The following is a 13213-nucleotide window of genomic DNA, read 5'->3' as shown; positions in this document are numbered from 1 at the left end:
TAGCTGCTTGAGGACAGAACCGTCCTGCGTGATTTCAATGTTATTATTACATAAACAGTTCTGCATTGTTTTTGCAGTTATTGTCTTGTTTCTGCGGTGCTGGATAATTGTTATCAAACTAGAAAAATGGCCGAACGGGTTAAAGTGCAGCACTCTTTGACCTCGAGGGGGGCGGGGTTGAAGTGCCTCAACATCATTTAAAGAGACTGTGGAAAAACAAGTTGCTCTCAGACGCACCTCAGAAGAGGGGTAAAAGAGGAACACGTGGAGCTACAATAACAAGGAGTTCAGACCAAAGCATTGCAGTGCCACTCAGTGGCGGTTTCTGAAATGGGTGAACCGGGCAACCGACCAGTGCGGCTTTTTTTCTAATGATTCATAGGGGGCGGTACGAGCACTTACGCAAAAAGAAAAAGAAATTCAAACTCATCTGCCTAGCAAAAGTGGTTTTCAATTATCTATCATATCACTGTGTGGGCAAAGAATTAGCAAACTGGCATAGACTAGCATGAACATGAATGTCTGTTTCTTTCAAATGTTGTAGATTTTTTTTGTGGTGGTGGCTCGAAAGGGGTCTCGCCCGGGGATTAATTCAATGTAGAACTGCCTCTGGTTCCACTTTATATAGACCACAACTGAATGATTTAAGTGTTAAAATGAAGGATTTTGTTCCAAAGCTTCACACCACAGACAGAAATACTGAAACCTTTTCTTGTTCTAATCATTCGTGTCTGATGAGATGTTCCTCCTAACTCATTTCCTTCTCTCGAATAATTTTTAAATATTTTCTGGCAGTTGGTTATTTTTAGCTATGTCTGTAAGTATTAATAATTTTGATTGTAATAAATAGCGGTTTGTATGATCCAGGTACCGAGCCTTGATAATTACTCTTAAAGCTCTTTTTTTGAAGGACAATTTAATGTTTGTAGTTGTAGTAGTTGTGTTGTTTTGAAGTTGTTTCCTCAAACCTCTGTGCTGTAACTTAAATATGGTAAAACTAAGGAACAATAGGGGGAGTGCTTTTTCATCTGACATGTTTAGCTTCCTGCAGTACTGAAATACTTTATATTTTACATGAGATGTGAGGTTTTCACTTTATCATTAATAATAACACCAAGAAATTAATTAATTTACTATTTCAACATTCCCTTCATTTATCTATATTTTCAGTTCCTTGTCTGCTTTACAGTTTCCAAACAACATTATTTTGGTTTTGCTCACATTTAAAGACCGTTTGTTACAATCAACAATATTTTTAGCATTTTCATTTCTTCGCTGACATCTTTTAGTAAATGCTCCAGAGTATCTGTGACAGAGAAAATGTTTGTGTCATCAGCAAATATTACCAGATTTATAACTTCAGATATTTTGCATATGTCATTTACATAAAATATAAAGAATTTAGGACCCAAAACTGACCCTTGCAGAACCCCACAAGCAATGTCCAAACACTGAGAACTCAGAGCTCCGGGTATTACATACTGCTGTCTGCCACTTATAAAAACGTTTAACCCACTGTAACACAAGCCTCCTGATTCCGTAATGTTCCTTTTTTATTGTGTCAAAACCTTTTTTTATTATCAATGTTTCTGTCAACAAACACTCCAGCAGCTATTTTCCTATTATCAACAGCAGTTGGTATATCTTCAAAAAGATGGCCAGAGAATGAAAGAGAAGACATACAATAAATGGCCTGCGTTGAGGAATACTATCTATATAAACTCCAGTATGGTGCAGCTGCACCACCACTGAGCCCCACTGTGCCCCCTTCCTGTGGTTTAACAAAACCACGTCTTTTAAGCCAACCCTGGATTTCTGCTGATCATTTCTAACTCTTTAAAACAGAACTACTTTTTAGCCTTGCTGTGATTGAGCAGCTGCAACAGAGGAGTCAAATACTGTAGGATTATTGCACTGTTGCACTGTTATTTGTTCATGCATAATCATTAATATTCATGTACATTGCATATAACAAGCTGGCTGATATTACAAATCTATAGCGTCCATCCATTTATGGCAGCTTTTTCAGAGATGAATGAGGCAGCATCATGCAGTTCCTGGATTTCTTTCACTGAGCCTCAGCTGCTCATGAAAGATTTAGTCAGCTTATTTATACACCGGCATCACCCTACCCTGTAGGTTAGGCTGAACCGAAGATGTAATCACACATTAAGATGCTTTACAGAGTGTGTCAAGTAAATTAAAACTTCTGCCTGATTTATGTAACATTTTTCTGGTTACCTGACATTTGACCTTCATACCTTATTTCCCTTTTAGCCTACTCATTTTTTTTTAACCTTATGGTAATGCTGAAATTAAATTTCTTCACGCTTAATACTAATTATTCTGAGTTTGGTGCTAATATTCTTATTTTCAGAGGTTACTTGAAGGTTACGTACTTTCCTTTGTAAGTGTGTTCTTGATTCGATTTTTTTCATGTCCAAAATTGAGAAATATGTCAAAATCATGAAAGGAAAAAGGTAAACTCAATGCAACTGAGAATACAGCTGAAACATGCCAAAGAGTTATTGCGTAACGTCTGGAATGCCTGATTCAAGCATGATTGCACAACACATTGTCCACAGGAGACAAAGTCAGTGATAATCTCTACCTCCAATTTGAGTCACAAAAAGAACATTCATAAGGCAATTTATCAGCTGAGGAGAAGGAAGTCAGTAGAAATGTGAAAGAAGCCCAGACTGCCTGTAATCCACTTCACGGGTGTAGTTCTCAAAACATTACTTAGATGACATTGTCTGTCTTGCCATTCAAACTATATAAGTCTGTCTACAGTTAGTTTTCTCACAGTGGCATGTTGTTTGGCTTCTCTAGGAAGTTACTTTTAAGCTAATGTTATAAGTGAAGGAAAGTTAAAATAATATCTGCAGTCAAATCTTATCTACCTCATTTGGCAAATTATGCTCAGTCACAGAGAAAAAGAAAACAGTGCTGCTACAGCTAATTATTATAGATAACATGCTGGAAGAACAGTTGTGGCAAGTTGTTATTGATTTATTTAATAAGGTGATCTGTGGTCGTCAGCAGACGTTTTGTACTGCCATAGAATGCATGAAAAGCCAAGAAAAAAAAAAAGAAACTGCTAGAAGAAGGCTTTTTCTCACCTTATGAACTTTATGTTCACAAACAACCCTCTTAGTCACCTCAGTGGTCTGGTTGTTGACAATGGATGTGATTACAGATGCTAAATTATCATTCATATATGGTAGTGCAAGAGGGCATGATTCAAAATACTCTTTTTGTGTGAGAAAGTGTATTTTAAAATTAAATTACTTGCCTACTTTGAAAAACAATTGAAAGGCTAATTGTGATTTATTTTTGTTTCAGACTGTCAGGACTTTTAGGTTTTCTTCCTCTAAAATAGGATATTTTGAATATATTTTTCTTTGACCTTACACACTGGAGTGTAGACCTTGAGGGTCACATAACCAGTAGTTGTAATAGGAAACAATTATTATTGACATGATGTCTGACCCAGTGATGTCCTTACTGTGTCAGCCACACCCACAAACACACTGCAATCACTCAGGCCAGTAGAAAACAGTTTAAGCCTTTGCTCAGCAGACGAGATGATCCATTTGGTCCAGTGAGAGGCGCCCCATAATCTGAGAGATGGAGAGAACATGCAACAGAAAAAAAAATGTCAATAAATTATGAATCGAGTGGAGGGGGGCTTTGCAGCAACAGAGAGTTTTAACATTTAATGATTTTTTTGCCAATGCAGCAGAAGGAGCCTGGGTTGGATGTTTGCATTATGTGTGGTAATGTCAATGGAAGATTCCATCTACACTCACTGTACATGCTGGGGGACAGAAAATCTCCAACTACTTTATAGCAAATATGAAGGCAAAACAGATATGAAAGGATTACAGTTAATATTAAAATTACGTTCTATTTATACCTCCTGCTCAACAAAACAGAACCACTGGATCACCTTGGAAACGACAAGGCCTCATCCCAATCCTGTCTTATATCGTTCATGCATTCATTTGTCTATTTTTGTCTTCATGTTCTGTGCTGTGAAAAAAAACTTGATGTAGTGTTGCCTTGGAAAAAGATGAAGCATCCCTGTGTGGGTTAAACAACCAGGTTGGGTCTCGGTGGATTTCATATTTGAGGTAAAAGAGGCTTTGCTGTAAATAATTAGACATGTTTGGAAAGGTTAAATGGCATGTGTGTTATTCCTTATACTGATATGCTGTGTGTCATCTCCCCTAACATCTGGCTACGAGCATAAATAATTTATTGGCACAAATGAGATTGATCTTCTTGGTTACTCTTTACAGTATGTTGTAGGAGCGAGATGTAGACAGAGATCAGGGCTCACTCAGCGAGGCATGGTACACAAAAGAAGAGAAGAGGAGGGGGTAGTGGGGAAAATGGGGGCAGAAGGAGAAGATCAGCTTCTCAATGTAAGCCCTGAGTGAAGCGGTGGAGTTAGAAGAGGAAGCAGCTCTGTGTCACTCAAAAGATGCACACAGGGATGTTTTCCCATTTATGTGTCTTGTTCAGTGTACGTAAGGATTGAGATTCAACCTGGAGAAGTGGCGTCAGAGGGACCTGTAGCTGCTCCTGCTGCCTCGGTCAGTCTATCTAATGCAGTCAGATCAGTAACGCTCCTCTGTTAGTGTGGCTGAGAGAGCGCTGACTGGAGTGGGATACAGAAAAAGGGGGAGGCGATCACTTAGATCAGCGAGCAGCCCAGCCCAGTGTGTTGCTCAGTAAGAGAGAGAAGAGGAGGCAGAACGAGGAGAAGAAGCAAGCCAGTTGCATTTTGCTCTGGAGCACGAATCTAAAGGTTCACCAGTTCACCCTGAGGTGGATCTAACCAGAGGGGACAGAGGAAGAGCACCGCAGGTCATTAATGCTCTCTCTGTCTTTCTGCCGATGTTTTGCAGGCGTGGTGCCAGCCAAGAGAAGCCCAAAGCTGGTGGTGAGTACTATGTCTTCAACTCTCCTCTTTGTGTGCATATCACTGCATGCTCCTCACTGAAACAAGTGCTATTTTAAGAACTGAAGATGCAGACCTGTGAGATGTGACTGAGATCTTAAGCTTCAGCAATCTTTAGTTTTTTTTCATTATCTGTCTCCTGCTCTTTATGCAAGCGCTGTGCGATTTATTTTAGTCTTTGATCTTGCTTCTGTCACTTTTCTTTGTTTATATCCTCTTTATTTTCTGTCAACATCCCTCCCTTCCTGCCATGCTGCCACTCTGTGACTGATTGAGCGTAGCGTAGCCTGGGCAGAGCAGTGTGACCAGCTGTTGAGGAGGGCAGACAGCCACAGCTCAGAGAAAGAGGCATCAAGCAAAGATTGGGGGAAAATGGGTAGAGAGTAAGGAAGGGAAACACAGCTGTAGGAAGAAGGAAAGAGGAGAAACAATGTCATGCCCGAAAATTAGGGTTTATAAAAAAGGCAATGGAGAAAATGCTGAGAAAGAGTCAGCAAGCCAGTTCTTGAAGGGCCTCCCTGGGGACTAGACAAGAGTTTAAAGAGTAAACGGCTTCTGATTTTTATACTTGATCTCAACTTGATTTGATGAAACCAATAAAAGCCAATTGATTGTCCTACTTACAGTTGCAGACAAATTTGTTGGCAACAACAATAAAGATGTTCAAAAACCCTTATAATATTACTTTTTATTGCAATACCATAGCCTCACATTGAAAATTCTGACAAATCCAACCTTTAATTTGAGTACATTTGTTCCGTTCCCTTTTTACCACCAAGAAACATTTACTTTTTAAAACAAATCGATGGTGAAACACCTAGTTGCCCTTAGCAGCCCCTTTAAAATAAAATCAGTGATTGAAGCATTTTGCAATTAAAACTGTTAAAGCTTATAATTTCTAAGGAGCTAATTAGTAATCCTGGAATTTTTGTTTTTCTTGGTAAAAAAATATGACATGTTACAAAGCTTCATTTATTTTTGCGACTGGCCACTAGGCTAGATGAGAACCCATATTTATATTGCCACCACACAGTAACCAGAATGGTAAAGTAGGTTGAGAAATCATCAAAACTCACTGTTGGAGGACCTCAGGCCAGGGTGGCATCTTAGAGTAACCAAGACTTCATAGCAACCCTCAGATTATATCTATATGCCAGCTGTTTAATAGTGATGCCACAAAAAGGGTTTCTCTCTCCCACCATCACAAATGTAAATGTGTGGAGTTTGCTAAACTCTACTGGGACTTTACCTGGAACCATGTGCGTCATGGAGGTGAGATGAAGATTTAGCTTTTCAGCAACAAGCAACCAAGTTGGTTTGCTGAGGAACAAACACTAAATATGTATAATATAATCTAATGCCCATTATGAAGTTTGGTGGGGGATGTGTGATGCTGTAGGCCTGTTTCAATCCCAAAGACCCTAAAAACCTTTCTAAAGTGCATGGTGTTATAAACTCTCAATTACAAGGGCATTTAAAAAATAAATCTGGTGGACTTTATGATTAAACTGAAAAATGAGAGGTCAATGGGTCTGTTAGGAGCAATTAAATCAATGCCGATATTGTTCACCAGACTCAAAATCAATGTTCTTAAATGTATATCCAAGTCCTCTGACCTAAATCCTTTAGAATAGATGTGGGCTCAGCTGAAGAGAAGAAACCAAAATGGAGAATCCAGAACTCTACACAATCTAAAAGGAGTGTGCAAATAGGAATGATGAAAGATGCCCCTAAAAATTTATTTAATTTGAGATCATAACATGGGGTACCAACTGTAAAGAAGGTCAGGGACAAATTCTTTTTTTACCAAACGAGAGTGAAAAAACTTCTTCCTATGCCTCTATTGACATTCAAAGCTCTCCTCTGACCTGACTGGATATTACGATTAGGATTAGTTTGGTATCCATCAGGAATATGAAAGTTATCTTTCCAGGTCACATGATGTGGCAGTCTGAGAAGGGGGGATGCACTCTGTTTAGGGGTCGAGTGGGACCAACAGTGGCCATGGCTGAGTGTCACTCCATATTAGTGTTCATCTAAGAAAAAGCCAGATTTCTCCCCTGTGTTATGTTGCTGTATGTGACTTTCTGTTAGCCAAGAACGTCCACTTTGCCTTGAGTCCAAAATCTGTCTAGGTGCTTCCAGTAAACTCTCATATGCAGGAGAGACTCTGTGCTATCCCACCTCATTATCAAGTCTCTTGTGATTGAATGAGAAGTCAATTTTGTGTGGCTGTTGTCCTCATTATGAAGCAATTCGGGTTTTCGACCCTTCATCTCATAAAGTGTGATGAGTGGAATGACTTCTCTACCATTTCAAGCCCCATCCTATTAGTTACAATAAATAAAGAGTGATTCAGTTGTCAGTGTTGCCCCATTTCACTGTCAGTAATCACATTTTCTGAGTAGGACTCATTGTCATATGAGTGGAAAGAGTTTTTAGGCCGTGTCAACAAATATTAACATTGTAATCTGTACAGACTCCAATTGCAGTAGAAGATAACCATATGAAAAAAGGAGGAGCTTGTAAAAAGCTTTAAGAACATGGAGGTGACTTACAAAAGTATTCATACCCGTCTAAAAATTTACATTCTTTAGAATTAACTGATTACTTTAGTGTATTTAATTGGGATTTTATGTAGTTGACCAACACAAAGTAGTGCATAACTGTGAAGTATAAGGAAAATAATATGAATTTTAGATTCATAAAACCAATATGAATTTAAAATGTGTGCTGTGGTTTAGTACTCAGCCCCCATGAACCAACCTTCACTGCAGTTACAGCTGCAAGTTTTTATGGTTATTGTCTCTGGCATACCACCTTTAAACATAAAGAAACATAAATGTTTGCCCATTCTTCATTGCAAAATGAAAAGCTCAACTCTCAGTTGGATTAAGGTCTGAACTTGGACTGGGCCATTTTGACACATGAATATGCTTAGATCTAAGCCATTCCAATGTAACCCTGGGTCAATGTTTAGTGTCGCTGTCCTGCTGGAAGGTGAACGTCTGCCCCGATCTCAAGTTGTTAGCAGTCTCTCACAGGTTTAATTTGGGTTTGGTCATAATTTAGCTCCATCTATCTTCCTATAGCATGATGCTGCTATAAACTAGTTATATCAAATATAAATAGTGTGGTCATCAGGCTGACCACACTGTTTCTTCATCAAAACAAATAGTGTGGTCAGCATGGTGAGCAGTGTTTGTTTTCTGCTACATATGGTGTTTAGCATTTAAGAGAAAAATTATCACTTTTGGTTACATAGTTTGTGTCAGATTGCATATAAGACTTTCTTTTAACAAAGGTTTTTTCATGCTACTCTTTCTTAATTGCTGGATTAATAGCTGCCATTTCATCAGATTCTCCCACCTGAGAAGTGTTGGTCTATCACATAAAATCCCAATAAAATACACTAAAATTCTGGTGGCAATGTGACATATATTTGAAAAAAATTAAAGGGGATAGATAGTTTTGCAAGACAATGTGTTTCGTCGGTGTTTGATTTTTCTGTGGCAATAAAATAACTCAGAGAGTTTTAATGTTGAGAAAGAGGTTACCACATGGAAGTCCAAACTGGTAATGCACACGATTAAGATTTAGTTGTTTTTTTTACATTGAGTAATTCTTATTTATTTTGGTTGTATTTCTGTACAAGAAATAGAAGAATGATGTAATCTTCCGCCATGAAGACTAATGAAATTGATTTAAAAAAGCAACATATTTTTCACTTTATTTGAGCCTGTCTTTGTCCTGCATCCATGGAAACCATGTCATTTCTCCTTTTACCTCAGAAGACATTTTTGGTTAGATATGTTTTACAGCAATATCTAGAAAAGATGACCTTGAAAGGTTTTCCTCTGTCTCTCTGTCCTCTATTTTCACTGATGTGGTCTATTCATTTATTACTTTCCTCTCTTATTTCTCTGCCATCTCTTCTTATACCTATAAGTTCATACCCACACACCCATCCCCATGGTCCTTTTACACTCAAAGACCTCTCTTTATTTTCCATCCACCAAGCACCAGTTGGAGAGAAAGGACAGTCAGACCAGCTCCCAGCACAGTGTGTGCAGTCATCGCAGCGCTCACACCGACTCTCCTAGCCACCCACCTTCTGCCATGCCCAGTGAGGCAGTGGTCCCCACTCCTGCAGCGCCCACACAGCCCCTGCCGGTCTTGCCTCCCCAGGACCCCGCAGATGGCACGCTCACCCTCCAGAAGAAGCCAGACCCCTTCAAGATCTGGGCCCAGTCCAGAAGCATGTATGAAAGTCGACGTGAGTAGATTTTTGTCTGGTTCTGTTGGAGACATTTTCATGAAGGTTTATCCTTAACATTTTTTCACCTTGTATTGGTAGAAATTTGAGTCAAAATCAACAAGAAAACTAATCTGAAAGATCTGAGGTCAATGCGTGTTGCATATTTGTCTTTTGTGGTTGCTTCAAGATTTTACTTAACGTCACAACATATTGACAAAAGCCACCTCCAGAGAGAAGTGTCCTTGAGAGGGTTGGTGTGTAGTGTGTTTTAATATGCCACTTGAAAGTGCACCATCACTACCATCCTCTTTCAACTTTGATGTACAAATGAAAGAACAAGTCATTGATGCAAAAGGTGAATCCAAATCATTGACTTCAGAAGAAGCTAAAAAGAAAGTGTTGTTGAGTCAGAGAGCAAGCCAAAACCCCACAACTGATACCTCAGATTGCAGCTATGAAACACTTTTATATCCTATTTGGTCCATGTTTGTTTCTGCAATATTCATGGCAAAACACTGTAAAGGTGATGAGAAAGAGAGAGTCTGTGTGATCTAAATCATGCAAACCTTCATTTTTTGCATTGGTGATATAGCAGAGAAGTGTGCAGTGCTACACGCTCTGAAATCCAGCTTCAAGCCGCAACAAAAAAAGCATTATGTAATCAAAGTGGGATGATATGCACAGTAAGTTTGTTGTGTTGGCTTGTCAAATTACTGTTCTTGGCCAGATGTGCTGGTTGTGCACCAGCAGTGTGTTGCAGTGTTGCTTAATAAGAATGTCAGCAAGAAGAAACTAGGACTGCTGCTAATTAAATATTAACTGGGTCTTGAGCGGGTTGCTTTAAGCTGCAAATGATTGGTGTATATGTTTGATAACCTCTCAAACAGCTACAGCCCATTTTTTGGTTCAGTGGGGAAGCAAGAGGAAACACAATGAAACAAGAAAGAGACAAACAGAATTACTAACAGGCCCAGATTTTCTGTCTCCATTTTCATGCTTTTCATACCACCACATCCCAGCAAACACAGCTTGAATTCGTCTGGAGATGCATTTGTGCAGCCACTGTGCACACTTAAAAAGCACTGTTTTAGTGCAGAGAGTGTGTGATGGATGGTGAATCCTAAGTGCTGAAAGACAATGCAGCTTGGCTTCTTTTTGATGCTTCTCATACAAGTCAGTTTTTACTGACTGAGAGGTAGTTCCAGTGTTGCAGCAAAGTAGAAGGGTGACTGTTCTGCAGGTTCACGAAATGAATGCCATTACCAGTGGAGATAAATAGATAGATACAGTATTTTTGGCCCACTCTTCTTTGCAGAAGTGTTTAAATTACGCCATATTGTACAGTTTTTATCATGAACAGCATGCCACAGCATCTCAATCGAATTCTGGACTTTGACTACACCACTTCAAAACCTTCTGTTTTTTAAAGATCCAGAGGTGGATATGCTATTATGCTTTCAGGCATTGTCCTGCTGCTAAAATGTTTTTCATCTGAAGCATTTATATCTGGCAAAAAAGCAAAAAACAGAAGAAAATTGTAAGGGCAAATATTTATTTTCCTCGGACGGACGGACGGACAGAAGGATGGATGGATGGATAGACAGATGGATGGATAGACAGATGGATGGATGGATACCAATTGCTTTGTTATCCTTGTCTCCGCTTCTTCGCATCCTTTTAAGAGGCTTTAGGGGGAAATATAATGTGGAGACAGTGAAAAGTAATTTCGGCTTTCTGGTATTGTATCGTCTCCTGTTTATCCAGGGGGGTCCAGTTTTACCAAAACAAGTTAACAGATTTACCTCAAAATCTCTATAACGTCTCTGATGTTGAGTGTAAAATGGATGGTAACAGCTTTTTTGTTTTAACCTCTGGCTCTGGAAGACATTTCATTTCTCAACCAAGAGGACGCTTTAGTTCTGACCCATGGGCAGTCAGTTAGAAATGGATCAGAGGTAACATCTCTAAAAGAAGCCAAAAGACAGTCCAGCTGTTTACACTGAGCTTTGATCATTACTTCTCACAGGTGAACTGAGGGTTACAAACCAAGCAGTGGCAGCTTAATTCAAACTAACCACACAGTAGATGGAAGCGAGGGACTGAAGCAAAGGGGTCACTGTCGGCCTTGCGAGGCAGTCGTGTTGACAGCAAGTGGTGCATTAAAAAAGGCTCATGCCGCCTGTGCACACTGGCCCTGTGGGTTGAACAGACTGACACCAAACTGCCTCCAACTGCATCCTCCTCCACAGTCCAATTTTTCTGTGGTAAGATGCGAATGTGTGGGACACTGCGCTTGAGTAAGCTGTAAAGAAGATGAAGTAAAAGGGAGAAAGACAAATTAATCTGTATGATTCAGAACTGTGTTATAAATACAAACTAGCAGTATGTCTGCGTTAGGTAAGCTTTTAGATATCGGGTCTGGGTGTAGGAGCATCTGTGACTGGTGTAAGTTATTGCAAAACTGGTTTTCATTATGGTCCATTCTACATATCACTGGTTAAATAAGACATGCACAAAACAATAGAAACAATCAATAACAGACAATAACATCAATAGACTGACAAATGAGGACTTATGTTTCAAGTAAATGTAATTTGGTGTAAAATACATTTTGCCAACAATGACTGGTTTACAAAAAGGTTTCTAAATTTCAAGTTAGAATGTAGAAGAGATTAAATAATGAGTAAATACATTATAAAGGTCAAAATAAAAATATTATAATTAAATAGCAATGACCTTAAAAATAAAAAAAATGATAAAGATATTGACATTTTCACCACTTTGACTGAGAAGATGTTTTTCACTGAAGCAAAAAGGAACTACAAAGCACGTATGGATGTGAAAGAACAGCTTTACTTCTCTTTGTTCTTAGGACCCCAGAACTGCCCAGAGTGGGCTTTACGTATCCTTACTGTAATTGTAGAATTTTCTATATTAGTTAACATTTATATAATTTGCTCTATATTTTAGTTATATTTGTTTACGTAAGTATGCACCCTCCACAGGGGCACAGGGTCTTATAAATTGTGGCAAATGAGCCTTTTAGCTCAGGCTTTCTAGAAACTTTTGTTCAAATGTAAAGAGAGAAATGGCATCTCTGATCTACAGCCTTTTTATTTTCTTTGAGAAATACAGTTTTTGGAATAAGGTCTTTGAATGGAAAAGCTTATGGAGACTCATCCTGCTGTGAGTTTTACATACCGCAGCTGTATTTTCAAAGTGCCAAAAAAAACTTTATGCAGAAAGACCCCCGCAACAGCAACAGTACTACCAACTGCGCCAAGTGCAGCCCTGTCATCCTAAGTACAAAAATAAAATGAAACAAATTGAATGGAAAATAGGTGTAGTAGTGTCTGAAATATTTCTGGATCCCACTCACATGATTACTTCAGTACCTGTACAAAACCCAATGGGAATCGTGTTGTTTTACATTTAAGTGTAACACAACATGATTTAACCAGGACTATTTAAATAATTCTGCTTGATTAACCTCCATTTCACCCATACAGACTGCAGCTCACCTCCGTAATTTTGCTAATACCTTTGGAAGAAGAAGAATTTAAAGTCTTGGTGATTTGGACAATAATTGCATAAAGAACATGAAACGACACTTAACAAAGTAATATTTTTTCAGCAACCAAATTTTCCCTCCAGATTTAATACACAATCTTTTGTTTTGACCAGTGTTTGTGTTGACTCACAAGGCAGTACTGAACTTCATTTCTAAGTTTAAAATCATGCCAAACACTATATTAAAATTTAGCCCTGTTTCCACACAGCTAAATGCATAAAACTACAGGAAGATTTTTCTTTATTTTAATATATCCATATTATTCAGTTTCTCTCCAGGTCAAAATTGTTCACTCCACTATGATCAAAATATATAGAGAAATTCAGATCCAGTCAACAGTCTTAACTCAGTTCAAATACAAACAATTCAATTCAAATAAATTCAGTTTATCATTCAATGCCAATTACTAAAAAGT

General features: G+C 38.6%; 1 protein-coding gene across 14 annotated transcripts in view; it reads left to right on the top strand.

Moving 5' to 3' along the window:
• Positions 1 to 13213, top strand: part of LOC124860210 (membrane-associated guanylate kinase, WW and PDZ domain-containing protein 1-like) — a 142594-nt gene that overhangs the window by 107559 nt on the left and 21822 nt on the right. For all 14 annotated transcript variants that reach the window (XM_047353963.1, XM_047353884.1, XM_047353809.1 and 11 more), the window contains 2 exons: positions 4917 to 4951; positions 8990 to 9245. In XM_047353963.1, coding sequence (XP_047209919.1) covers positions 4917 to 4951; positions 8990 to 9245 — 291 coding nt within the window. The remainder of the gene's footprint in view (positions 1 to 4916; positions 4952 to 8989; positions 9246 to 13213) is intronic.

Source organism: Girardinichthys multiradiatus, chromosome 1 (assembly GCF_021462225.1).
Source record: "Girardinichthys multiradiatus isolate DD_20200921_A chromosome 1, DD_fGirMul_XY1, whole genome shotgun sequence".
NCBI classification, from domain to species: domain Eukaryota; kingdom Metazoa; phylum Chordata; class Actinopteri; order Cyprinodontiformes; family Goodeidae; genus Girardinichthys; species Girardinichthys multiradiatus.
This window is presented reverse-complemented; position numbering and strand designations above follow the sequence as displayed.